The sequence below is a fragment of the Taudactylus pleione genome, unplaced genomic scaffold (assembly GCF_031769625.1).
Source record: "Taudactylus pleione unplaced genomic scaffold, aTauple2 ptg000696l, whole genome shotgun sequence".
In the NCBI taxonomy this organism is placed as follows: domain Eukaryota; kingdom Metazoa; phylum Chordata; class Amphibia; order Anura; family Myobatrachidae; genus Taudactylus; species Taudactylus pleione.
Genome location: NW_028285098.1, coordinates 361,342 through 389,288, shown reverse-complemented (window position 1 = coordinate 389,288; position 27,947 = coordinate 361,342). Strand labels below are relative to the sequence as shown.

The following is a 27,947-nucleotide window of genomic DNA, read 5'->3' as shown; positions in this document are numbered from 1 at the left end:
AGCATAATCGCTCAGACAAGCTTATTAAGGGCGCTCGCCATGAGATTAGCGGTGACGAGCATAGAAAGGTGCATTGTGTACATGGGGAACGAGCAAACATGGAGGTGTATTCTCACGTCTCTCTATTCCTTACGTCACTCGCCAGGGATTCTTCCGCAGAAGCCAACAGGGGAAATCCATCTATTCTTGCAGCCAGCAACAGAGTTGTCAGATTGACCGTTCCAGCCGGAACCGCTGCCAGCATTGCCGCCTGCAGAAGTGCCTATCCCTGGGGATGTCACGCGACGGTAAGGAGTGCGCAGGAAGGAGGGTCCGCTTCCCATTACACATATACCAGGGAACAGACTTATCTCTCTTTATATAGGGTCACAATAGATAAGAGCCACACATATATACAGTATACCAAAGCTCCCTTTTCATAACAGGATTAGATATATTGGACAACTGTGAACCTGAACAAACCATATTGCAATGTACGGGGTGTAAATACATAATTTTTTTTTACATGTGGGGTAACTACTGACTGCTTTTGCATGTAGCCCACAAATACTGTACAGCTTTATTATTACTCTACAATTTAGATGTCAGATTGGAAACACTCCTCCCAAATCTAACTCTCTCTGCACATTTTATATCTGCCCCACCTGCAGTGCATCACGGTGTCACCCAGATGATCAGTTGAGAGAGAGAGATCTCTCTGGACCTCATTCAGAGCCGGACGCTATTTGCGCTCGCTCGTTCTGAAAAAGGGGGTGGCTATTCAAATGAACCGTTCGCTCTTTGCAGTCTGTTGACGCCTCTATGTCTGAACGAGCGAACAAAACTTGCGGTCGTAATTTTGGAAAAAAATGCCCCCTGGCCGCTCGCATCATACGTCATGTCCGCTATTTATTAGATTAATCAAGTACATTGAACGGCGTATGAACTGCTCGCTATTCTTGTGGTTGGTTTTTCCTACCGCAATCTTGCGAGCAGTTCTGACTATAAAACAACCAAGTGACGTGGTCGATGACGCTGCTTTATTAATTATGCACACCCATAAAACTCCCATTTTGACCTTTTAGCACGCCTGCGTTCTGATCTCCAGTCCCCGTTTTCAAGCACCTTCCCGTTACCACCCACATACGCCTCCTTCTGTCACTCATATTAGCAGGCATTTGCTATTTAGCGAGCACATGATTTTCGGACGCACTGACTGGTTCGCGCATGCGTATTACAATCCGTACGCATGCGCAGATGTGCGAACATCGCTCGGAACGAACGAGCGGCCGCTTACGAGCGGCTCTGAATGAAGCCCTCTATTCCCAAGTCTGAAACAGGCCCATTGTTTCTGCGGCTATGCCACTGCAATGTATTATCTTCTGTAATCAGACCAGACGGACTGTGGAGCTTATTCAGACCCGGTCGTTAGCTCTACGAGCTCTCAACCGGGTCGATGTTGCTCCAGTGCGCATGACGGAGCCGGCTCCACCGTGCGCATGCGCGAGACCCGGCTAACGGCGGGTGATCCATCATAAGGGGTCTCGTAGCAGACGGGGCGAGCTGTCGATGTTGAGTGACAGCTCGCTCCGTTTGCTGGGCGGGCCGGGGGCGTGTCCGGCCAAAAGGAGGCGTTCCTGTCAAAACACTTGCCGTTTGGAGACAGCCCCACTGACATCATCAGTGATGTCAGTGGGGAGCTTCCTTAGGGTCTCGTCGTAAGCCCCGATGGTCGCGATGGTCTTGACCATCGCGACCATCACCCTTAGAGGTCATTAGAGCTGTGGGTGTTAACCCACAGCCTAACGACCGACATGGAGGCGGCCGTTCAGGATGCAAGCGGCCGTCCTGTTTCAGAACGACCACTTGCATCCTACGACCGCCTCTGAATGAGGCCCTGTGTGCCTGTGTCTGATACACTGTAGGGGCCTCAGTGAGCAGCCCTATAACCTGCAAAAAGGTCGCACATTACCCTTAATCACAGTAAAATGCAACATCAACACATATAATGAAAGAGAGAGACACCTATTACCAGGCATTTTATTATATACTTTTTATATTGATTAATAATACAAGTTTACTTTATTGTTATTGTGCCTTGATTATCTACTTAGCAAGCTCAGGATTTTCTGTATAACTATTGAGGTGATGTGCACATTGTATAAGGTTGATATACTGTATAGAACGTGATTGGCTGGGGCTACTATAAAATGGCAGCCCAGTCATAGCAATGCACTCCCCTTGGTGAAATGCGTTAGTCTTGGTCTCCAGGCTGCACATGTACAGACAGTCTATAAACAAAAGCCGCTAGGCATTGCACCATTCAGTCTGAGGTCTGTGTGGACTAATGGGAATATTCAGATATCCTCCCCTCGTTTATTAATATACAAATCGCAACCCAGACCCCTCTATTACGTCAAACGCACACACGTCATCACTGACATTTTCTTTTTGTTTGTAACCTTTAGTGAAGTTGTGCCTGACCAGCATATACACTTTCTCTTACCTCAGAAACCTAGCTAAATGAGGACACATGCACATCCGGCTGGCTTATGGAACATAATGAAGGGCCCATTTGTACGGTCTTGTGGCTGGACCCTCACAGTAAGTGGGTCACTAAACTGCCCATAGACTAACCGCATGACCACGCAAATAGAGCCTTAAATGACCACAGGATGTGCCCCATAGCTCGCAGATGTAAATGTGTGGTGGGCACAGGAGAACGATTACACTGCAGGCCGTCACCAGAGACAAAGTACAATAGCGAAAAACCCCAATTCACAGCAAGGCCAAGCTCACCAAATATACGTGGAATGATCAGTACTTACAGCGATGAAGGGTCCTCTTATTACAGTCCATTGGAGTAAAAAGAAAAACAAGACAAAAAGTCCATTCATTTCAACTCATCACAACAAAAGTGAACATTTACAGAGTATAGAAAAGAGCGATATAGTTCATAAAGTAAATCCAGTACATTTTTGAACATCTTTGAAGTCTGTGGTATGATAATAATATTTGGTGTTTATTCAATGTACTTATGCTATGTTATGTCGTTGTGTATTGTTCTTACGCTCTGATTCCCTGCAACTGTGAAATGTTTTCTATGTGTACCCACTACAGGGCTGCATACACTTTGTGGCGCTTTATAAATAATAATAATAAATATATAATAAATAATAATAATCTTCACCTGGGTATGTGGCTACTTCCCAGTGTAATCCAATGTGTATTTTTTTTTCTTCTTGTCAACAGAGCCTCAGTTACTAACAACCAAATTTTGCCCTTCACATTTCCCCCCCCATCTATTTTCCTTGCAGCTGTAAAGTTCGGGCGTATGTCTAAGAAGCAAAGGGATATCTTGCAAGCGGAAGTGCAGAAACTTCGACTGAGGGAGCAACGGACAGAGGTCTCTGCTGGCCAGAGGAACCCCGAACCCCCGGTTGAACAACCGTCCTCTACATCTCCAGAGCTGCCTCCCACCATGCAACGTTCCACCTGGACTGGCCACAGTAGGTGGGAGTCCGTCTGCTCCACGTGTCCTTCCTCAACACCGAGAATGCAATTACAGAGGAACCCAGTTGTTCTGCACCCTCACACACCGGAAAAGACCCAGGCAGAAGCCACGCTTAGGAAGAGCTATCTCAGGGTTCAGCAGCTGCATGTGGAACACGCAAGACCAAACGTGCTCCAGAGTTTAGAACCCTACTGCAGCCTAAACTTTGCCAGCTGTCTTCCGCCAGACTGTATGATATCAGCGAGAGAGCTCGGTGAGTAGGTTTGATAACAATGAGAGACTGGTGTTTCCAGTGGTGTACCCCTATCCAATATGCATTGCTGACTTTCACCATGCATTGCTGACTTTCACCATGCATTGCTGACTTTCAAGCAGCAAGGCTCATCCTCAGTGACATGGCATGGCATATGGTTTTTTTTAAGTCTTCGCTCTTTCCTTTTTCTTCCCTTTGTTGCTTATCCTCAGAGCTTCTGACGCAGAACGTGGTCTATGCGCACCAGGAGACGTGTCAGTTTCGTCAAGAGGACCTGCAGGTACTGCGATGGGAAACATTTTCAACAGAAGAGGTGGAAAATTTCCACCAAAAGGTAACCGGCTAAAAAAAAAAATATTTTATGTTTTCGTTTTTATTTAAATTTTAAAGGATTTTATTGAAGGCTTATAAAGTGTACAAGAACAATTACAAAACAATAAAAGCAACTTTAAAACAGGAAAACATCCTTAAGCCGGCACAAAATCAACTTCCCTGTAATGAATCTTTAGTATGCAAGACAAGGAGGTTTGCCTAGAGAGTACAGTGGACAGTCCGACCAAGGTTGCTAAATATTGGGAGCTTTGGGAAAATTCATCCAGATGGCCGAGGCTTAGATTCTAGTAGGTGGAAGAATCTTCATTCATTTTTAGGACTTGCTGATATGAAGGAATTATTGTACTTATAGTGAGGCTGACGAGCTGGGTCTCCCCACAGTCTCCTCTGGCTTCCGAGGTCTCATCGACCTAAGAATGTTGTCTCTCACCCAATAGTCTCCCGCTCATTATCTATTTGGGACTACGCTAATTGGAAATTTAGCCTAATGGTGCATACACCCGGTCAGATTTTCCTTCAAATTTGTACAATAACGATTTTAAAACTATTTCATGTGAAAGAAAATCTGATGTGTCCCTGCAACGATGAGCGATGCGTGTTCCCAATGGTCAGATAACGATATCTGACATCTGATGTGTTTGCAGTCAGATTTGGTCGATTTTCATTCATTTTAACACTGTCAAAAATCGTTCGCAGGTCGTAGTTCACGAAATCGTTGGTAAAATCATTCAAATCATTCGTTGTTTATAGTTCGTAGTTCATCGTTCGTCTGACAGATCTGACCGTGTGTATGTAACATAACCCTTCTCCTGTTGTTTCCATATTTGACAACCCTGATTTCCCTCCAGGTAAGAACAAGACCTCATCCATGGAAAAAGAGAAACATTCTTTATTTAAACGATATGACTAGGGACTCGAGTTTTCCCCAGTTCTCCCAGATTCGGGAGGAGTCATCTTTTCCTTTTCTAGGACCTTTTTTACATTTTTACAACTTAAACATTTTAATTCTACGGTAAAACACCTCCTCACTAATAGACCCCTCTCCTCTTTTGAGGCTTTGAACCTTATTCAGAGGCGGCCGTAAGGTCTACGACCGCACGGCCGCCTCGATGTTTTGCCAGTGCGCATGCCGGCTCCCTCGTGCGCATGCGTGAGACCCGCTACGACCGACAGCGCCGGTCGTAGCGGGTCTCTTTCCAAAGGGGACGAGCTGTCGATGTTGATTGACAGCTCGCCCCGTTTGGAAGGTGGGCCGGGGGGGTGGCAGCCCAAATGGAGGCGTTCCCATGGGAACGCCTGCCGTTTGGGGGAGGCCCCACTGACATCACTAGTGCCAGAAGCTCTCCGGGGCTTACGACAAGTGAGACCCTACCCTAGGGTCTCATCGTAAGCCCCGATGGTCGCGATGGTCTCTGACCATCGCGACCATCACCCGAGCGGTCGTTAGAGCTGTGGGTGTTAACCCACAGCCTAACGACCGCAACAGAGGCGGGCGGTCAGGATGCAAGTGGCCGCCCAGTTTCTGAGCGACCGCTTGCATCCTCCGACCGCCTCTGAATGAGGCCCTTTATGTGTGAGTCACTCATCCTCACAACATCCCCTTCTTGCCTAACAAAAGGTCTCTCATTGTAATTCCACAGTATTCCTCCACTGGTCTGCTGCATACGTCACAATGAGCAGCTCTCTCTCTCTATACCGCACACTCATTTCAGGCATGCCACACAGGGGCTGCTTTTCTCTCCTACTCATTAGTATGGAGGCGGATTCTCCTCTCCAGGACTAATCACTGCTACGCTGCATCCAGACAGCACTACCTCTATTCTTCAACAATATGGGGCACTTTCAGGGCAGGGGCTTGACTTATTAACCTCAATTTAACACAATATTATGGCTTGAGGCCCTGCCATGCAACGCAAATCCTGCTAAGACGTCTACCTCTCCCTTGTGTGGGTAAACCAAAGTTCCTATAGACCCTGGTCCCCCGCGTTACTGGCCAATTGCAGTGTTAACATTGCTTACACTCCATCCGCGGTTAGTCCCCGCTTCACATCTTCCTCCTCAGCCCAACAGACACAGTGGTGCGTAATACACACGTTTTTAGGGGATACTCACAAATATTAAGTATCCCCCGGATGTACTCCAACATCTGCTCCAGTCCTTCCATTTCTGACAGCAGCTGAAACCCCTACACATTTATATGGGTGATCCGATGCGGTCAGATTTACCAAGAGTTTGGTCTACGCAGTTTACACCACCTGAAGATGGCACTGTGCTGCTGTAGCCTATAAGCTACACTTCGCAAAAATAACCAGGAGAGGGGAGGTCATAGAAAGACAATGGCAGATCTCTGGATGCTAATTCATCTTTAATTTGTTCCAAAAACCCTTGCATGAAAGCGGCAACCAAGGATTCGTTGTTCCACCCAAGCTCCAAGGCAAGAGTTCTGAACTGCATGGCATACTGACCCACGGATTGGGTGCCTTCCTGCAGATGAAAGATTCCGCCGAAGTCACACGTCTGGGCTCGTCAAACACCTTCTTGAAGGCTTCCAAGAAACTGGCGCAATTGTTAACCAACAATTGTTCCTCTTCCACAGTGGAGAAGCCCACGCCAAAGCCTGGCCACATAACAGGGACTTTTGTCCTGTCTGTGGGGAAATTTGCATCTTGGATTTCAAACTGGATCAAACATTGCTTTAGAAATCCCCGACAACTCTTAGGGTCCCTGTAAACGTTGAGGGAGTTGGAATCCTCAATGGGGCTGAAGCTCCTGCAGCTTGCATCGACACAGCAGGAGGCGGTGCAGCTTGTACTGACGGTGCCTGTGCAATATCAACCCGCTGCATGAGTGTCTGTAAGCACTGAATAATCTGGTACTGGTCTAGTTCCTGCTTCTCATCTCTGGGGAGAAGGTACTCCAGCAATTATTTCACTGACGGATTACCAGCAGTATCCATGTTTCTTTCGGGCCAGAGAATTCGGTCACGATTCTCAGGATTACAGGGGTGCTTGCCCGTACTAGGGATTGGCAGAGACTCAGAAAAGAGGCACGGAGTCTAACATGCTGATAGTTTTCACTAGGGATCCCCGCAAGGAGGTGTGTACAGCCCTCTGTCTGTGTTACCTCGTACAGGTGCTGGTATACACTGGTGTGTGGTAATAGCACGCTGGGATGAAGACCTACAAGGAAAGTCGACAATCCTGGTCAGAACCAGCCAAGCTGCACAGTGCCAAGGATTAAGCAAAATCAGGTGAAGGAGAATAGCCGAGGTCAGGAATAGATAGCAGACACGGATCAATGATCAAGGACGCAGGAGCAAGGTATGAGACTATACTCTGGCCATGGATTGTGCTCAGGAACCCCTTATATAGGTTGTCCCTTTAAATTTTACACAGGACGGCACGCGCATCCCTATGGGAGCCGCAGCCGCCTGTGTTTCGTATCCGCAGCAGGGGGAGGAAGGGGAGAGCCGGGATCAAAGGCAGTCAGCAGCAGATGCCAGGGACTGCACGCCCGCTGTCTGCCAGGTCCCCAGTGCGCCAGACCCGGTAAGTAACAGCCGGTGTCTGGCGCGCTGTGACACCATGTACTTGTCCTGCAATGTTTTGTACTATGAGTCACTGTTTTCTTGTGGTGCTCATTTGTTTATGTACTGTGTACGGTGATGTGGAACCCTAGTGGCGCCATATAAATAAAGGATAATGGGCCCAATTCAGATTTCTTAATAGAGTAAGAAAGAGCCAGTAACTGTGCACCTGGGTAACACCATGCAGCACTGCAGATGGGCCAGATGTAACAGGTGCAGAGAGGATTAGATTTGGGATGGAGGTGTCCAAACTGACATCTATATTGCAGTGTAAAAATAAAGCTGTCCAGCATTTGTGGGCTACATGCAAAAGCAGCATGCGTGCAAAAATATGTATGTACACTATGTGCACCCCTTGCATTGCAACATTGTTTGTCCAGGTGAATAGTTAAGTCACTTGCTCTATCTTAAGGTGCGTACACACTGGGTGATATTACTGAGCGACTGCACGATTACGACATCGTAATTGTGCAATCGCTCAGTAATCGTGCACAAATCGTGCACTTTTATGTCAGAAACGACCAGTGATGCGGGCTCCCGCTGGTCGTTTCCGACATTGTCAATCGCCTGAACATGCAGCACAATCTGCCGATAACGACAGATTGGCATGTTCAGGAATGATGGACTGTGCCTGAATCGTTCAGTGCAGACACTACAGGTGATCAGGAATGACAGTACGATTACCATGTCATTCAGTTCAGACACTACAGGTGATCAGGAATGACGGTACGATTACCATGTCGTAATCGTACTGTCTTTCCTGATCACCCAGTGTGTACGCACAGGGCCGTAGGGAGGGTGGTGCAGCCGGTGCCTCCGCACAGGGCGGAATCCTCCAGCAGCAACGGCCACACACTTCTCTGCACCGGAGGTCTGCAGGAAGAGACCTCCGGCAGTGGTGCGAGCTGCACAGTGAATGTCGGCGCAGGATCCCGCCCTCCCTCCTCCACTCGGAAGTAAGGGTAAGCGCTCAGGGGGGGAGGAGGGGGGAGAGAGGTAGTGAGAGGGGGGGCAGTGCTGCACAGGGCGCACTGCCGTCTAGCTACGGCACTGTGTACACACCTTTATACCCAAATCTGAATCAGGCTCAATAATAAGAATATCATTCAGACAGGATCCCAATGAGGTCAGATGCCACCATTTGGACATGAAGGCAGTCCTGCATCGGTACATAAGAACTGTATTAGTATTTGTATACTGCTACCTATATAATATTGCCTAAGGATAGAGATTATTTAAGCAGAAGAGGTAATTAGTCATCCTGCCAGGATTATAATTAATGTGCATCAGGCCAGAGACAGTAACATAGCTACAGATAGCAGACAGGTAGTGACCAGAATGTCTGTCTGTCTGTCCGCAGCCCATGGAGCAGATGTGGGAGCGCTGCGTGTGTCACGTGACCAACGCCATCCAGTATATTGTGGAATTTGCGAAGCGTCTCAGTGGCTTTATGGACCTGAATCCCAATGACCAGATTGTACTTCTGAAAGCAGGTAACAGAGGCACCACTATCACTGTGCCAGGCAGGTAACAGAGGCACCGCTATCACTGTGCCAGGCAGGTAACAGAGGCACCGCTATCACTGTGCCAGGCAGGTAACAGAGGCACCGCTATCACTGTGCCAGGCAGGTAACAGAGGCACCGCTATCACTGTGCCAGGCAGGTAACAGAGGCACCGCTATCACTGTGCCAGGCAGGTAACAGAGGCACCGCTATCACTGTGCCAGGCAGGTAACAGAGGCACCGCTATCACTGTGCCAGGCAGGTAACAGAGGCACCGCTATCACTGTGCCAGGCAGGTAACAGAGGCACCGCTATCACTGTGCCAGGCAGGTAACAGAGGCACCGCTATCACTGTGCCAGGCAGGTAACAGGGGCACCGCTATCACTGTGCCAGGCAGGTAACAGAGGCACCACTATCACTGTGCCAGGCAGGTAACAGAGGCACCACTATCACTGTGCCAGGCAGGTAACAGAGGCACCACTATCACTGTGCCAGGCACGTAACAGAGGCACCGCTATCACTGTGCCAGGCAGGTAACAGGGGCACCGCTATCACTGTGCCAGGCAGGTAACAGAGGCACCGCTATCACTGTGCCAGGCAGGTAACAGAGGCACCGCTATCACTGTGCCAGGCAGGTAACAGAGGCACTGCTATCACTGTGCCAGGCAGGTAACAGAGGCACCGCAATCACTGTGCCATGCAGGTAACAGAGGCACCGCTATCACTGTGCCATGCAGGTAACAGAGGCACCGCTATCACTGTGCCAGGCAGGTAACAGAGGCACCGCTATCACTGTGCCAGGCAGGTAACAGAGGCACCGCTATCACTGTGCCAGGCAGGTAACAGAGGCACCGCTATCACTGTGCCAGGCAGGTAAAAGAGGCACCTCTATCACTGTGCCAGGCAGGTAACAGAGGCACCGCAATCACTGTGCCAGGCAGGTAACAGAGGCACCGCTATCACTGTGCCAGGCAGGTAACAGAGGTACCGCAATCACTGTGCCAGGCAGGTAACAGAGGCACTGCTATCACTGTGCCAGGCAGGTAACAGAGGCACCGCTATCACTGTGCCAGGCAGGTAAGAGAGGCACCGCTATCACTGTGCCAGGCACGTAACAGAGGCACCGCTATCACTGTGCCAGGCAGGTAACAGAGGCACCGCTATCACTGTGCCAGGCAGGTAACAGAGGCACCACTATCACTGTGCCAGGCAGGTAACAGAGGCACCACTATCACTGTGCCAGGCAGGTAACAGAGGCACCACTATCACTGTGCCAGGCAGGTAACAGAGGCACCACTATCACTGTGCCAGGCACGTAACAGAAGCACCGCTATCACTGTGCCAGGCAGGTAACAGAGGCACCACTATCACTGTGCCAGGCAGGTAACAGAGGCACCGCTATCACTGTGCCAGGCAGGTAACAGAGGCACCACTATCACTGTGCCAGGCACGTAACAGAAGCACCGCTATCACTGTGCCAGGCAGGTAACAGAGGCACCACTCTCACTGTGCCAGGCACGTAAAAGAGGCACCGCTATCACTGTGCCAGGCAGGTAACAGAGGCACCGCTATCACTGTGCCAGGCACGCAACAGAGGCACCGCTATCACTGTGCCAGGCATGTAACAAAGGCACCGCTATCACTGTGCCAGGCACGTAACAAAGGCACCACTATCACTGTGCCAGGCAGGTAACTGAGGCACCACTATCACTGTGCCAGGCAGGTGAAGCTTCTTCATCCATGCAGAGCTATATAATCCTCACACTCCTCTTCTTCATATGTGCAGGGCTATATAATCCTCACACTCCTCTTCTTCATATGTGCAGAGCTATATAATCCTCACACTCCTCTTCTTCATATGTGCAGAGCTATATAATCCTCACACTCCTCTTCTTCATATGTGCAGAGCTATATAATCCTCACACTCCTCTTCTTCATCTGTGCAGAGCTATATAATCCTCACACTCCTCTTCTTCATCTGTGCAGAGCTATATTAATCCTCACACTCCTCTTCTTCATATGTGCAGAGCTATATAATCCTCACACTCCTCTTCTTCATCTGTGCAGGGCTATATAATCCTCACACTCCTATTCTTCATATGTGCAGAGCTATATAATCCTCACACTCCTTCATATGTGCAGAGCTATATAATCCTCACACTCCTTCATATGTGCAGAGCTATATAATCCTCACACTCCTCTTCTTCATCCATGCAGGGCTATATAATCCTCACACTCCTCTTCTTCATATGTGCAGAGCTATATAATCCTCACACTCCTATTCTTCATATGTGCAGAGCTATATAATCCTCACACTCCTCTTCTTCATCCATGCAGGGCTATATAATCCTCACACTCCTCTTCTTCATATGTGCAGAGCTATATAATCCTCACACTCCTCTTCTTCATATGTGCAGGGCTATATAATCCTCACACTCCTCTTCTTCATATGTGCAGAGCTATATAATCCTCACACTCCTCTTCTTCATCTGTGCAGAGCTATATAATCCTCACACTCCTCTTCTTCATATGTGCAGGGCTATATAATCCTCACACTCCTCTTCTTCATATGTGCAGAGCTATATAATCCTCACACTCCTCTTCTTCATATGTGCAGAGCTATATAATCCTCACACTCCTCTTCTTCATATGTGCAGAGCTATATAATCCTCACACTCCTCTTCTTCATATGTGCAGAGCTATATAATCCTCACACTCCTCTTCTTCATATGTGCAGAGCTATATAATCCTCACACTCCTCTTCTTCATCTGTGCAGAGCTATATAATCCTCACACTCCTTCATATGTGCAGAGCTATATAATCCTCACACTCCTTCATATGTGCAGAGCTATATAATCCTCACACTCCTCTTCTTCATCTGTGCAGAGCTATATAATCCTCACACTCCTTCATATGTGCAGAGCTATATAATCCTCACACTCCTTCATATGTGCAGAGCTATATAATCCTCACACTCCTCTTCTTCATATGTGCAGGGCTATATAATCCTCACACTCCTTCATATGTGCAGAGCTATATAATCCTCACACTCCTCTTCTTCATATGTGCAGAGCTATATAATCCTCACACTCCTTCATATGTGCAGAGCTATATAATCCTCACACTCCTCTTCTTCATATGTGCAGAGCTATATAATCCTCACACTCCTTAATATGTGCAGAGCTATATAATACTCACACTCCTTCATATGTGCAGAGCTATATAATCCTCACACTCCTTAATATGTGCAGAGCTATATAATCCTCACACTCCTCTTCTTCATATGTGCAGAGCTATATAATCCTCACACTCCTCTTCTTCATATGTGCAGAGCTATATAATCCTCACACTCCTTCATATGTGCAGAGCTATATAATCCTCACAGGTATACATCTTCAAATAACCGGAGATGTATACTTCTGACATATATCTTTATATGTACAGAGCTGCCCCATCATTACAGACGCCTTATTGTTATGTACAGAGCTATCTCACAGGTGTGTTGTGCTGCCGTTATCATTATCACAGTTATTTCCTGGCATTATCATCTCATGTGTAACCTGCAGGTGCAATGGAGCTGCTGCTGATCAGGATGAGCAGAGCCTATAACTGTTACAACAGCACCATCTTTTTTGAAGGCAAATATGCCCAACTGGAGCTCTTCCATTCCCTGGGTAAGACACGGCGGCTGTGCATGTTTTCTAGGTGTTCAAGCAAAACATTTTCCTTGATGTAGCTTTAGGTAAAGGGGGCGATGCGGTGGGTACTACGCCAGTTTATGTAAAATACATGAATTCGCCCTGCACTTGCCCAGAACACTGGGCACACACATGTGCCCATGCAGTGGGCGCACGTATATGTGCCATGGGGTGACTGCCACTTACACCTGCATGTATCTGGATAGGTGGAAAGGGGGCATTCTAACTCAGGACGCATACACTAAGGACGTGCTCATGCACTTGTGATCTCTCGCAGAAAGGGATAAAAACGCACAAACGCTGCATTATCTGCGGCTCTCCAAGTGCCGGTGTAAATAGCAGGTAACAGCCCCCGGCGCTATTAGACCGCTTCTGCTCCTGTGTGTGTGTTTCAGCATCACACAGAACAGGGAGTTATTTCTGAGATTGCTGCAGTTGTATTCATGCCAAATATCAAATGTATGTGCTGCAAATAGAATATAGGGTTAAAAATATGGGCCCAAGTTGGACACAAGTGCATGTGACGTGTGTCTGGTGTAAAGTAGGCTCGTGTGCTTCCCAGACACCAGCAACAAACTCCCTGCTGCTTTGCTTATATACACACACACACACACACACACACACACACACACACACACACACACACACACACACACACGTGTAATGAGCACAAAACAAGACTGCGATATGGGGTGCAAACTCAGCCAACCCTGCATTAGCCCAAAAGTGATTTAGCGTTAAATATACAATATGCAAAGGATAATATATACAGAGAGAGAGAGAGCACACTAACGCGTTTCCATTGTTCTTACAGGGTGCAGTGACCTCATCAGTTCCATGTTTGACCTGTGCCAGTCCCTGTGTGCCCTCAGCCTCTCGGAACATGAAATGGCCATCTTCAGTGCCCTGACCCTGCTCGATCCCAGTAAGAGGACATTTATTAGAGCACAAGAGAGTACAGTAACTGACAGCATTGACTGCATTAGCTCAATGTGATGATTACCATATGGATGGTGACACATTAGGATATGCTCTGATATTTCATCCTTTTATGCTTCATATACTTATATATATTCTGGACACAATTGTTGGTGCCCAGGGCAGAAATAAAATGTAGGCAAGTGGGAGTTTATACAGAGTATATGACATAAAGCTTGCCAGCATCTGTGGGCTACATGCAATATAGCAGCCAGTATTTACCCTGCATGCAGTAGAAAACAAATGTATTTGCAGTGCACCCAGTGGGGTCTCTATAATAGGTGCATGGTATGCACACGGGCCCCACCCTGCACATCCTGCACCCATGTATTACCCTCACCTCTCTGGAGTCCCGCAATGGCCATGCAAAAGAGAAGTCAGTCACCTGCGCCATGTTTCCGGAGCCCAACGTACGTGCAGTAGACTCTGGCACAGTGTCCGTGTTTGCTGCACGGCGAGAGAGGAGGGGGCTCGCATGGAGACTGCACAGGGGCCCCCTACTCTGTTAAGCTGCCCCAGATGGAATTTCATCATAGTTTGTCCATGTGCAAAGTTATTTGATTTTTTTTTTAGCTCCAATTCCAGCTCAGGTCCTAAATGTTTCGCTCGGTCCTCAAGGCATCTTAACAGCCCAGGTTTTAAGGAAATCCATGTTTGAGCACCAGTGGCTTATTTAGTACCTCAGTCAATTTGATTTACCCATCTGCGCTTACACATTATACTGTTTAGAAATAACGACAGCCTATCACTTTGCTAATTTTATTGGTAGTGGCCCCCACAAGTTAGTTTCCCCGGGGCCCCCACATGCCTTAATCCGGCCCTGAACAATAGATGCAATAAGTGTAATTTTGGTTGTAGAAGGTATTGCCGAGCAAGCCACAAGTTCCCCTTACTGTGCCACATTATTAATGATTCCCTTTGAGTTTAAGACGCCCATTCCACTAGGTTTATTTGAAAACTCATCTCACAGCGTAAAACTTAGTTATTACAGGTGCTGCCACCTGGTGACAGAGAGAGGATAATGCAGGCCTGCTGCGTCCCCTTATTGATGAGCCAGGAGCTGGACACCAAGGTAGCTTTTCTCCAGGCCAGTGGTTCCCAAACTTTTTTGAATCACGGCGCCCTAGAGTATCAGAATTGTTTTCCCGGCACCCCTAAGCCAAAGTTTGTTATTGAGAAATTCAGAAAAAAAATGTAGTGAAGTAGTAAAGTGAAGTAAATTGTGCTGACTTGTTATCCTTAGGTTCAGTTATATGGTGGTGGACAGGTTTTACGCTTCTGTTTGTCCACATATTTACATTACATTGACCATAAAGAATTTGATTTGGTGCTGGACCACCAACCTGAGGCACCCCTGCAAGTGTCCAGAGGCACCCCTGGGTGCCGCGGCACACAGCTTGGGAACCACTGCCCCAGGCCATTCCATAGTTCTAGTACAGGATCCCTCAAATCGGCTGTGTTCACCATTCTATAATGACTGAGGAGCTCGGTTATTGTGTTCAGCATTCTATAATGACTGAGGAGCTGGGTTATTGTGTTCAGCATTGTATAATGACTGAGGAGCAGGGTTATTGTGTTCAGCATTGTATAATGACTGAGGAGCAGGGCTATTGTGTTCAGCATTGTATAATGACTGAGGAGCTGGGTTATTGTGTTCAGCATTGTATAATGACTGAGGAGCAGGGTTATTGTGTTCAGCATTGTATAATGACTGAGGAGCAGGGTTATTGTGTTCAGCATTGTATAATGACTGAGGAGCAGGGCTATTGTGTTCAGCATTGTATAATGACTGAGGAGCTGGGTTATTGTGTTCAGCATTGTATAATGACTGAGGAGCAGGGTTATTGTGTTCAGCATTGTATAATGACTGAGGGGCATGGCTATTGTGTTCAGCATTGTATAATGACTGAGGGGCAGGGTTATTGTGTTCAGCATTGTATAATGACTGAGGGGCATGGTTATTGTGTTCAGCATTGTATAATGACGGAGTAGCAGGGTTATTGTGTTCAGCATTGTATAATGACTGAGGGGCATGGCTATTGTGTTCAGCATTGTATAATGACTGAGGAGCAGGGTTATTGTATTCAGCATTGTATAATGACTGAGGAGCAGGGATATTGTGTTCAGCATTGTATAATGACTGAGGAGCAGGGTTATTGTGTTCAGCATTGTATAATGACTGAGGGGCAGGGTTATTGTGTTCAGCATTGTATAATGACTGAGGAGCAGGGTTATTGTATTCAGCATTGTATAATGACTGAGGAGCAGGGATATTGTGTTCAGCATTGTATAATGACTGAGGAGCAGGGTTATTGTGTTCAGCATTGTATAATGACTGAGGGGCAGGGTTATTGTGTTCAGCATTGTATAATGACTGAGGAGCAGGGTTATTGTGTTCAGCATTGTATAATGACTGAGAAGCAGGGTTATTGTGTTCAGCATTGTATAATGACTGAGGGGCAGGGTTATTGTGTTCAGTATTGTATAATGACTGAGGAGCAGGGTTATTGTGTTCAGCATTGTATAATGACTGAGGGGCAGGGTTATTGTGTTCAGCATTGTATAATGACTGAGGGGCAGGGTTATTGTGTTCAGCATTGTATAATGACTGAGGAGCTGGGTTATTGTGTTCAGCATTGTAAAATGACTGAGGGGCAGGGTTATTGTGTTCAGCACTGTATAATGACTGAGGGGCAGGGTTATTGTGTTCAGCATTGTATAATGACGGAGTAGCAGGGTTATTGTGTTCAGCATTGTATAATGACTGAGGGGCATGGCTATTGTGTTCAGCATTGTATAATGACTGAGGAGCAGGGTTATTGTATTCAGCATTGTATAATGACTGAGGAGCAGGGATATTGTGTTCAGCATTGTATAATGACTGAGGAGCAGGGTTATTGTGTTCAGCATTGTATAATGACTGAGGGGCAGGGTTATTGTGTTCAGCATTGTATAATGACTGAGGAGCAGGGTTATTGTGTTCAGCATTGTATAATGACTGAGAAGCAGGGTTATTGTGTTCAGCATTGTATAATGACTGAGGGGCAGGGTTATTGTGTTCAGTATTGTATAATGACTGAGGAGCAGGGTTATTGTGTTCAGCATTGTATAATGACTGAGGGGCAGGGTTATTGTGTTCAGCATTGTATAATGACTGAGGAGCAGGGTTATTGTGTTCAGCATTGTATAATGACTGAGAAGCAGGGTTATTGTGTTCAGCATTGTATAATGACTGAGGGGCAGGGTTATTGTGTTCAGTATTGTATAATGACTGAGGAGCAGGGTTATTGTGTTCAGCATTGTATAATGACTGAGGGGCAGGGTTATTGTGTTCAGCATTGTATAATGACTGAGGGGCAGGGTTATTGTGTTCAGCATTGTATAATGACTGAGGAGCTGGGTTATTGTGTTCAGCATTGTAAAATGACTGAGGGGCAGGGTTATTGTGTTCAGCACTGTATAATGACTGAGGGGCAGGGTTATTGTGTTCAGCATTGTATAATGACGGAGTAGCAGGGTTATTGTGTTCAGCATTGTATAATGACTGAGGGGCATGGCTATTGTGTTCAGCATTGTATAATGACTGAGGAGCAGGGTTATTGTATTCAGCATTGTATAATGACTGAGGAGCAGGGATATTGTGTTCAGCATTGTATAATGACTGAGGAGCAGGGTTATTGTGTTCAGCATTGTATAATGACTGAGGGGCAGGGTTATTGTGTTCAGCATTGTATAATGACTGAGGAGCAGGGTTATTGTGTTCAGCATTGTATAATGACTGAGAAGCAGGGTTATTGTGTTCAGCATTGTATAATGACTGAGGGGCAGGGTTATTGTGTTCAGTATTGTATAATGACTGAGGAGCAGGGTTATTGTGTTCAGCATTGTATAATGACTGAGGGGCAGGGTTATTGTGTTCAGCATTGTATAATGACTGAGGGGCAGGGTTATTGTGTTCAGCATTGTATAATGACTGAGGAGCTGGGTTATTGTGTTCAGCATTGTAAAATGACTGAGGGGCAGGGTTATTGTGTTCAGCACTGTATAATGACTGAGGGGCAGGGTTATTGTGTTCAGCATTGTATAATGACTGAGGGGCAGGGTTATTGTGTTCAGCATTGTATAATGACTGAGGAGCTGGGTTATTGTGATCAGCATTGTAAAATGACTGAGGGGCAGGGTTATTGTGTTCAGCACTGTATAATGACTGAGGGGCAGGGTTATTGTGTTCAGCATTGTATAATGACTGAGGAGCAGGGTTATTGTGTTCAGCATTGTATAATGACTGAGGGGCAGGGTTATTGTGTTCAGCATTGTATAATGACTGAGGGGCAGGGTTATTGTGTTCAGCATTGTATAATGACTGAGGAGCTGGGTTATTGTGTTCAGCATTGTATAATGACTGAGGGGCAGGGTTATTGTGTTCAGCATTGTATAATGAGGGTTAGGTTTAGGGGCTCCCGGGGGGACTTAGGGTTAGGCACCCCCCCTGGAGGGTTGGGGTCAGGCTAGGGGAAGGGGGGTTAGGGTTAGGCACCCCCCTCTCGGGAGGGTTTGGTTTAGGGTGCGGGGAGGGGAGGTTTAGGTTTAGGCACCCCTGGGGGGAGGTTAGGGTTAGGTACCCCTAAGAGAGGGTTAGGGGGGAGAGAGGGGAGGGTTAGATAGCTTACTTACCTCTGTCGGTATCCACAATCTTCGGCATGCTGGTGTCGGGATTACAACCGCTGGGCTCATGTCCGGCAGTAAATCATAACACATATAATGTGCTTCTATGAGGCCTCATTGTGCAATGCCAGTTACACTTTCCATAAATTAGCCAGGAATCCTTTACATACCAATTTCTAATATGATATCATGATAATTCTTTATTATCTAAGCAGCAACAAACTCTTCAGGTCTGGGCAATAAGGGAGACAGTAATAACATGCTCGCTCCAGCATATCATCTGAACTTGCTGTAAACTCCTCACAACTCTTCATAACTTTCCTCAGGTCGCCCCTGGTTACAGGAGAAGCAGAAAGTGGAGACTCTTCACAGGAAGTTACATTTGGCCTTCAGACACCTACTGCGGACTACCCATCGGGAGGGCATTTATACCAAGGTCAGGGAACCACTAGTGCTAGTCTTACAGTCAGTACAATCCATATCAACATTTGCCATAACCAAATCACGATTATATCTTGTATAACAGCCATATTGTTAGTCACAGGAATGATATGATCACTGCTAAATGTAAAGGCCATTACTCCACCCCCTCTATCAGTTGTAGTGTACCAATGCTCCGTCCTCTTCTCTACCTACAGATACAGTATACACAATATACCACTTCTTTTGCTAAAACAAATAAACTCATCTGAATTTCATCATCATCATCTCTACACAGATCATACCAAATGCCTCCATATACATTAGATCTCTCATTCTGCAGATCCCTCTCCCGGTCACGAATGAGATCTGTAGCCCATAGGCAACAACAAGTAACACAATCTAAACAGAAAATTAGCTCCCGGGACAAGCTTGGTAAAGTTGGCATTTAATCAGCCCCCATAGAAACCTATGGGGCTGCTATGACAATCAAAAACGGGTGATTGCACCAGACATCTCCAATATCTGCTGTGGACCTCCATGGATACAATCAGGTCATCCATGATACTTGCAGGTACCCCCAAAAAACACTCGATATCCATAAAATATTCCCCAAAATGTTCCTCTACTATTAAATATAAACTTCAAGTTCTAACAAAGTCAACATTTACCTAAAAATATCTCCCAAATCCCTCCAAGCTGTACAAGATCTGCACCTCTCACCCACACCCTCACCTGCCCCCATCCCAGGTTACACCCAGTCACTCTGCAATGCCCTCCCTCACACAACAAGACTGCCCAGCCCCTAAACCTTATCCACCTCCCTAACCTACCCAGGCTATTCTACCCAGGTACCACACCCTTCACCTGCCCCCATCCCAGGTTATATCCAGTCACTCTGCAATGCCCCACTTCACACAACAAGACTTTGCCCAGTCCCCAAACCTAATCTACCACCCTAACCAACCCAGGCTATTCTACTCAGGTACCACACGCCTCACCTGCCCCCATCCCATGTTACACCCAGTCACTCTGCAATACCCTCCATCACACCACAAGACTTTGCCCAGCCCCCAAACCTTATCCACATCCATAACCAACCCAGGTTGTTCTACCCAGGTACCACACCCCTCACCTGTCCCCATCCCCCAACCCAGCCACTCTGCTATGCGCTCCATGACACCACAAGACTTTGCTCAGTCCCCGAACCTTATCCACCTTCCTAACCTACCCAGGTACCACACCCCTCACCTGTCCCCATCCCAGGTTACACCCAGCCACTCTACAATGCCCTCCATCACACCACAAGACTTTGCTCAGCCCCGAACCTTATCTACCACTCTAACCTACCCAGGCTATTCTACCCAGGTACCACACGCCTCACCTGCCCCCATCCTAGGTTACATCCAGACACTCTGCAATGCCCTCCATCACACAACAAGACTTTGCCCAGCCCCTGAACCTTATCAACCTCCCTAACCAACCCAGGCTATTCTACCCAGGTACCACGCCCCTCACCTGCCCCCATCCCAGGTTACATCCAGACACACTGCAATGCCCTCCATCACACCACAAGACTTTGCCCAGCCCCTGAACCTTATCAACCTCCCTAACCTACCCAGGCTATTCTACCCAGGTACCACACCCCTCACCTGCCCCCATCCCAGGTTACACCCAGCCACTCTGCAATGCTGTCCATCACACAACAAGACTTTGCCCCCAAACCTTATCTACCTCCCTATCCTACCCAGGTTATTCTACCCAGGTACCACACGACTTACATACGCTCTCTTCCTACATGCAGACAACCTGAGTGATGGCGATACTGAGTGGCAGCAGAAAGACTGCTCTTACCACTAGGCCAGCCAATATTCGGGGTCTCTCTGAGCACAGTTCTCACACCCGTAGGTGTTGGTCAGTAGGAGAAATGGCGGCATGCTGCGCAAACATTACAGCGTGACAGGATGATCAGACCTAAAAGCTTGTTCATTATTTCCCCCATGTTTCCAGCTTCCACAGAAGGACAGGCTCTCCGCCATATGCCAGCTACACGTGGAGAAACTGAACATCTTCAGGCAGATGTACCTGGGCGTTGCGTGGGAGAGGTTCCCCCCACTGTACAAGGAGCTATTTATCTTGGAGCCTGAGAACTCATGATGGGACTATTGGCGGCGTCACCCAGCTCACGTCTAGCAGATCCGTCCCTCCAGTCACAGGAGCCTCAGACTTGTCCCCGAACAACATTGTGTCCTCAATAATAATTGTCATTGAACATCATAGAAAATACTTATATAAAATACAATGTGCTCTTAAACTCCTCATCCCATCCCAATACCCATCTAGCAGTGACTGAACATGTATTTACACTGTCAGATGTTGCCATTAATTATTGGGCTCAAAAATGAGGTCGAGTTTGGAATTGGATGCTGGACTGTAATAAAGGGCTGGATCGGAGCCTGGTCGCCATAGTATTAACCAGCTGACCAGAGTGGACGGAAAAGTAGCACAACGATAAAGCCATTGATCTATCAACCCCTCCCCTCCTACAGGCTATTCCCACATCTGCCATTGCATACGGTTGGATTTGGCTGCCTGACAATAAGCTATACATGTCCTATAATGTCTTCCAGTATTATTATAATAAAATTCATTTCATGTACATTACCCTTGAGCTGAATTCTTTCCTCACCTACACGGTGTTGTTCTATGTTCCTCTCAATGTTTAGTATGACCACAAGGCAGAAAAGCTGGGGGAAAAAAAAAACTTTGTATAGTTTATCTGCATTTATAAAATTCTTTAATAAAATGCTTAACAACAGTCATCAACAAGGCTGTGAGTGTGGTGGTAAAAATGAGAGGCTTGGGCTCAATCAGTCAGAAGAAGGCTGTGTGTCCAAAAGTCCTGGCGCTCTAAGTAAATATAAATAAAATACTGCATCTTACCCACTGCTGCTAGTCCATCCACCAGCAGCTCATCTGGTCTACAAAATATCTATACCAGAAAACCCACAAATGGACTGCGCTGAGGATCGACAACCAATAATAAAGGTATACTTATGTTTGATTGTATAGCAATAGGCTATAAAAGGCTTCCTCAGCATCACTTATTTATTTCAATAAAATAATATTAAAGTACAACATACCAACAGCATAATATATTCAAAATGTATCATCACATCAGGAACAGATAAATATCTCATATTAGTATACACAATTGAATAATAAAATCAATTACTAAAATATAGAAACAAGGTCACTTTAAGAGAGATATAATCCTAGAAGTATCCACTCGATGACTGCAAGCTTGTAAAGATTGTATAATTTAAGGGGGGTATCCACTAGGCGATTTTAGCAAATTGCGCATGTGTCGGGCATGCTTTGGTCGGAAGCAATCGGCGATGCGCGTGCACGCTGGTCGCTTCCGACATCTATCATCGCCCGTACATGCTGGTCAACCTGACGATCTCGTCAGGTTCAGCATGGGCGGGGATGATGGATATGCCTGGACTAAACTAGTGAACGTTCAGTGTAGGCACATCACTAGATATAGAAACGAGAGCACGACTGCAATGTCGTAGTCGTGCTCTCGTTTGTATATCTAGTAGTGGATACCCGCCTTTAGTGTTTAGTTGTTCATCTCCTTCGTGTCCAGCAATAATAAAATGGCAAATACACAGTCACTAATCGCTCAAAGCCATTATTGTTAGATGATTAGAGTGAAATGAATAGAACACCAGGATGTGCGTGGATTATAATGCCCGTGGATATGGTCTATTGTTTACACGTATTGATCAGTGTAACAGAGTCACATCACATAATTCCCCATTCACTTACGGAGTCCGGTAGTGTATATATTAATGCTCACTGGACCAAAAGCGATCATGGTGTAAGACAAGTCCCAGTTACCTCCGTATAGCGGGGAATGAAGCGTGCACCTCTGTCTTCTACCACAAACCCTGCTGCAGTGCGCGGCTTGCAGCCTCACCGCAAATGGCTAGTCTCTGTGGACAGGTAGTTGGGGGCGTGGTGAACCAGCCTTGATATAGCTAGGGAGGTGATAAATAATGGCTGTAATCGGATGTGGGGGAAATAAAAATAGAGCTTCCTCCTTAGTAATGCCTCCCTCTTTTTCTTATTCATTTCTGACGACGACTATATTTAACGGATTTTGACTACGATTTCAGACTACGCTTCTTACAGTCTTAATACAACAGTTGGTAAGATCCCTATTATACACAATGCATAGAGTCCATATAACAATGGATAGGACTCTGCCGGAAGACCAGAAGAGCCTGGCCATCATGCCGCCTTCTAGGGAATTTATACAGAGATCATAGAGAAAATGGCATTGGGAAAACTGTTTTGTACAGTAGATCAGCTAAGTAATGTCCTGGGGTACAAGTGGCTGCCTATTCATCAGGTGCACATCATCTTGGACTTCTTCTGCCATGTCCTAGAAATAAGGAAGGACGCGGATGGCTTGTTTACAGAGCGTATAATACCTATTGTGCTAAGCTTCATGCTGGAGGCAGAGCAGATAGACAGTGGCGCCCCCTGGCTTGCAGCAAGTAAAGTTCTGTTCCTTTTAGCCAAACATTACACGGAGATTATCATCTGGGAGCTGCAGAACTGTATACAGGCCGCCTCGCGCTTCCCTCCGCTGTCAGCACTTACCACGCTGGCGGCTGCCATGTCATATACCAGTGTGCCGCTCTCTTTCCTGGGTCACATGCTGCCAGTCATATGTACTTTGATGGAAACTGCGACTGATCCCCGCACCCAAAGAGCTCTGGCTATAATGATCCATATGCTGTTTTGACCATGGAAGGTGCGGCTGTTCTAGAGCCAGGAATAAAAGGATATCTCACCAAAGCCTGCGTGCTGCTCAGCACCTGGGAAACACAGAGCAGGAATAATCCTGATAGTGAGGATATAATGATAACCGCCATAGTACAAGTAGAGTCTGTGCTGGATGACCCATGCAGAAGATCTATGTGGAGTATAGAGCAAGGAGGCCCCAGCACAGCACTTCTCCCTTATGGCACAGGAGCAATACATCAGCCAGTGCTAAGTGACACACACAGCAATACATGTGCTTCCCCTGAGGACTACGTTACAGTGCTTGTCCAGATCAGACACTGCAAGGACATTCTGGGTCATCTTATGCCTTTATGGAAATCCAGCAACATGCACAACAAAATGACCATCGTCAGTATCTGCGCTGCTCTCCTGGCATACCCAGATTGTGTCACTGGGCACTTGTACGATCTGGTCATTGAGGAGATGTTACGCATGTTGGATGACATTGATATCAACATTTGCACGAAAGTCCTAGAAGGCATCACAAATTCTGCCAGGGGATCACCAGACCAGGCCCTGAGATACAGAAATGTATTTATAACTATCCTGCAAAAGCTGAACAGGCGACACCAACAGCTGCTCCCTATGATGCTAACAACATTACTGGCGGTAATACAGATGCTTCACCATAAAACATGGAAGAAGTATGACCAAGTCCTCCACCACGTCATAAGATATATGGATTATGGCCTTCGTGACATCGAACTGTATTCAACTATACTATTTGGGGAGATAGAGGACAGATACAGCGTGTTCCCGTGGAGTCCCATTAAGAGGCTGATTAAAGAACAGTGCTTATCGCTGATGATAAAGCTACAGAGCCAGGATACGGATATTGTATCTGCTGCCGCCATCTGTCTCAGCCAATGCCTTCCTCACCTGGGCTGCACGGCCATGGCGCTGGAAGAGGGCAGCGAGTGGCAGGACACAAGGTATGCACAGGCGGTGTATCATGAGCTGGCAAGAAAACATCTCCTTAAGCCCATGCTGATACAGGCAGCAAACCATCTGCTCACAGCTATGGATATCTGGGCAGCAGTGAGGCAGATTAATGCTATGAAGGAGTATATCGCCTATGAGGAGCTCACCATGGTTGACTACAGGGACTTGTGGCTTAGTCTAGATACAGCAAATCGCTCATATTGTCCTGATAGACGGGCGGCTGTCAGGAGGGCATCGCAGGACCTAGGACTGAAGTGGAGATGTCTAACAACAGTGACAGACCCCTGAGCTCGTCTACGTGGGTCAGCTAGGTAAGCCACAATAAGATATAGCAATGTTTGTATTAGTGTCTCTGATGCCACCAACAATATATATTGGTCTCTTTAAAGGACTTGACTCATAGGGGGCAATCAATAGAAACCATTTGATTGCGGAGCGTATCCCCCCCTTCCCCCTCGGATGAGTCAGCAGGGAAGAAAAAGACCTTTCTACCCAGAGGTATTTATTTTGTTATAATAATGCAAATGGTGGATGGCTGCTAAGGGTTTGCAGGTGGCATTTGGGTATAACGGGAGATGGTATGTCCATAGGCAGAGGTGTGCAAAACTGACCCTCTGCCTGTGGCACAACCAGGCTCTGCCATTTCCTAATGCCACTTGCTGCTGTACCCTAATGGCTTACTGCAAAGGATTAAAATTCCTCATTGCCAAATTATTATTCTTTTTTGTTTTATTTTCTTCACCACTTTTGTAATATGCGGATTTTGATGTCTGTTTTCTTTTTGTTTTGTTAGTTTTGGGCTGCGTTTTTGTTTTATTAACAAGAAAACCCTAATGTTTTTAAGCTGTTGTAATCTTTACATTGATAGGATTACAGGAGGATCTGTGTCAGGAAAGTCCTGGGCTCAGGAGAGTGATGCGGAAGACGGAAGCAGCGCGTCTCGCCTGCCAAACTAAATCCAGCAGTTATTGGAGGGAGGGGGAGAGACGGAGGGATCTCCCCTAATGAAACAATCATTTCCAGATCTGCCTGCAATACCCTCATCGGCAGATAGACATGCGTCACCCACAGGCACAAGCTGCCCACCTCAATCCTCTATGCCTGTAAGGGGCCTAGTGACGATCCCACTCAGATTCCATTACAAACTTTGCAAGAAATATTGATAAAAGACATGAATGCAATACCATCAGGGAGGCGTCTGATTGGCTCCAAATTTATTCTGCAGCAGGACAATGACCCCAAACATACAGCCATTGTCATCAAGAACGATCTTCACCGTAAAGAAGAACAAGGAGTCCTGGAAGTGATGATATGGCCCCCACAGAGCCCTGATCTCACCATCATGGAGTCTGTCTAGGATTACATGAAGAGACAGTAGGATGTGAGCGAGCTACATCCACAGAGCCCAATCTCACCATCATAGAGTCTGTCTGGGATTACATGAAGAGACAGAAGGATATGAACAAGCTACATCCACAGAGCCCTGATCTCACCATCATAGAGTCTGTCTGGGATTACATGAAGAGACAGAAGGATGTGAGCAAGCTACATCCACAGAGCCCTGATCTCACCATCATAGAGTCTGTCTGGGATTACATGAAGAGACAGAAGGATGTGAGCGAGCTACATCCACAGAGCCCTGATCTCAGCATCATGGAGTCTGTCTGGGATTACATGAAGAGACAGAAGGATGTGAGCAAGCTACATCCACAGAGCCCGATCTCACCATCATAGAGTCTGTCTGGGATTACATGAAGAAACAGAAGGATGTGAGCGAGCTACATCCACAGAGCCCTGATCTCACCATCATAGAGTCTGTCTGGGATTACATGAAGAGACAGAAGGATGTGAGCGAGCTACATCCATAGAGCCCTGATCTCAGCATCATAGAGTCTGTCTGGGACTACATGAAGAGACAGAAGGATGTGAGCGAGCTACATCCACAGAGCCCTGATCTCACCATCATAGAGTCTGTCTGGGATTACATGAAGAGACAGAAGGATGTGAGCGAGCTACATCCATAGAGCCCTGATCTCAGCATCATAGAGTCTGTCTGGGACTACATGAAGAGACAGAAGGATATGAGCAAGCTACATCCACAGAGCCCTGATCTCACCATCATAGAGTCTGTCTGGGACTACATGAAGAGACAGAAGGATATGAGCAAGCTACATCCACAGAGCCCGATCTCACCATCATAGAGTCTGTCTGGGATTACATGAAGAGACAGAAGGATATGAGCAAGCTACATCCATAGAAGATGTGTGGTTACTTCTCCGAGATGTTTGGAACAACCTCCCTGCCGAGTTCCTTCAAAAACGTTGTGCAAGTGTACCTAGAGGAATTGATGCAAAGTGTGGTCACACCAAATATTGATTTGATTTAGATTCCTCTTCTGTTAATTTCCTTTGCATTTTATTAATTGATAAAAATAACTATTAACACTTCTATTTCTTACTTTGCAGCATTTTTCCCACACCTGCCTAATACTTTAGCACAGTACTGTATGTGGGACTTTTCTCTACAAAGCTCATCATCTATATAGTCATCTTAACACACAAACATGATCTCCTGTAAGGGAAAAATACTAGCATATAGATGTTAGAGGGCAGCACGGTGGCGTAATGGTTAGCTTGTTGTCTCACAGTACTGACGTGTTGTCTTTTATTCCCAAAAAGTTCCTATATGTATGGCGCTTGTATAGTATGTTCGGAACTGATGGGAACTCACTTTGTTACAAGATTCGCAGAGATAATTTAACATTACCCGTACTATATAATATTTTCATTTTGTTGTATAAGCAATAAAACATTTTAGCGCACTATGGAATGTAAATGGTTATGATAAATGTGCTTTTGGTCCTCGGTCCCTTCCCCATTTTTCTCTGTGTGCCGAATCGGCTGTACGCGAGGCACTGCGGGGTGTCGGGCTGGTGGAGAGGGGCTGATTCAGAATCCCAGCAGCGACAATATGCAAATGTTAGTATCAGCCTTCCCCTCGTGCACCAGTGTGCGCCGGACAGTGCAAGCCCTGAGACACGCCCACTTTCACTGCCCGCGGATTGTGTAACTCCGCCTGTGGTTCCAAACACTCCACTGTCAGCGATCCATCATATTCACCATCGCCACTTCCACCAGCCTATGGCTGGCACATTGTCCCCTTCTGAACGCCAGCTAAACATGGCCTCTGTAGCAGCGGCTCTGCATTTGGGAAC

The 27,947-nt window shown here is 46.6% G+C and overlaps 1 protein-coding gene across 1 annotated transcript; it reads left to right on the top strand.

The window, feature by feature from the left end:
- The first annotated feature begins 259 nt into the window (after positions 1–259).
- LOC148477718 (nuclear receptor ROR-gamma-like) lies at positions 260–21,540 on the top strand. The gene is made up of 8 exons (XM_088456283.1): positions 260–287; positions 3,297–3,746; positions 3,959–4,080; positions 9,026–9,158; positions 12,737–12,844; positions 13,683–13,793; positions 18,838–18,947; positions 20,942–21,540. The coding sequence occupies exons 1-8, from the start codon at positions 275–277 to the stop codon at positions 21,086–21,088; spliced, it is 1,194 nt and encodes a 397-aa protein (XP_088312409.1). The 5' UTR covers positions 260–274; the 3' UTR covers positions 21,089–21,540.
- Positions 21,541–27,947: the final 6,407 nt, after the last annotated feature.

Excerpts from the sequence above, each read along its gene's own strand:
- LOC148477718 (XM_088456283.1), top strand. Across the intron at positions 3,747-3,958 it reads GATATCAGCGAGAGAGCTCG|AGCTTCTGACGCAGAACGTG; the intron begins GTGAGTAGGTTT and ends GCTTATCCTCAG. Across the intron at positions 4,081-9,025 it reads TGGAAAATTTCCACCAAAAG|CCCATGGAGCAGATGTGGGA; the intron begins GTAACCGGCTAA and ends GTCTGTCCGCAG.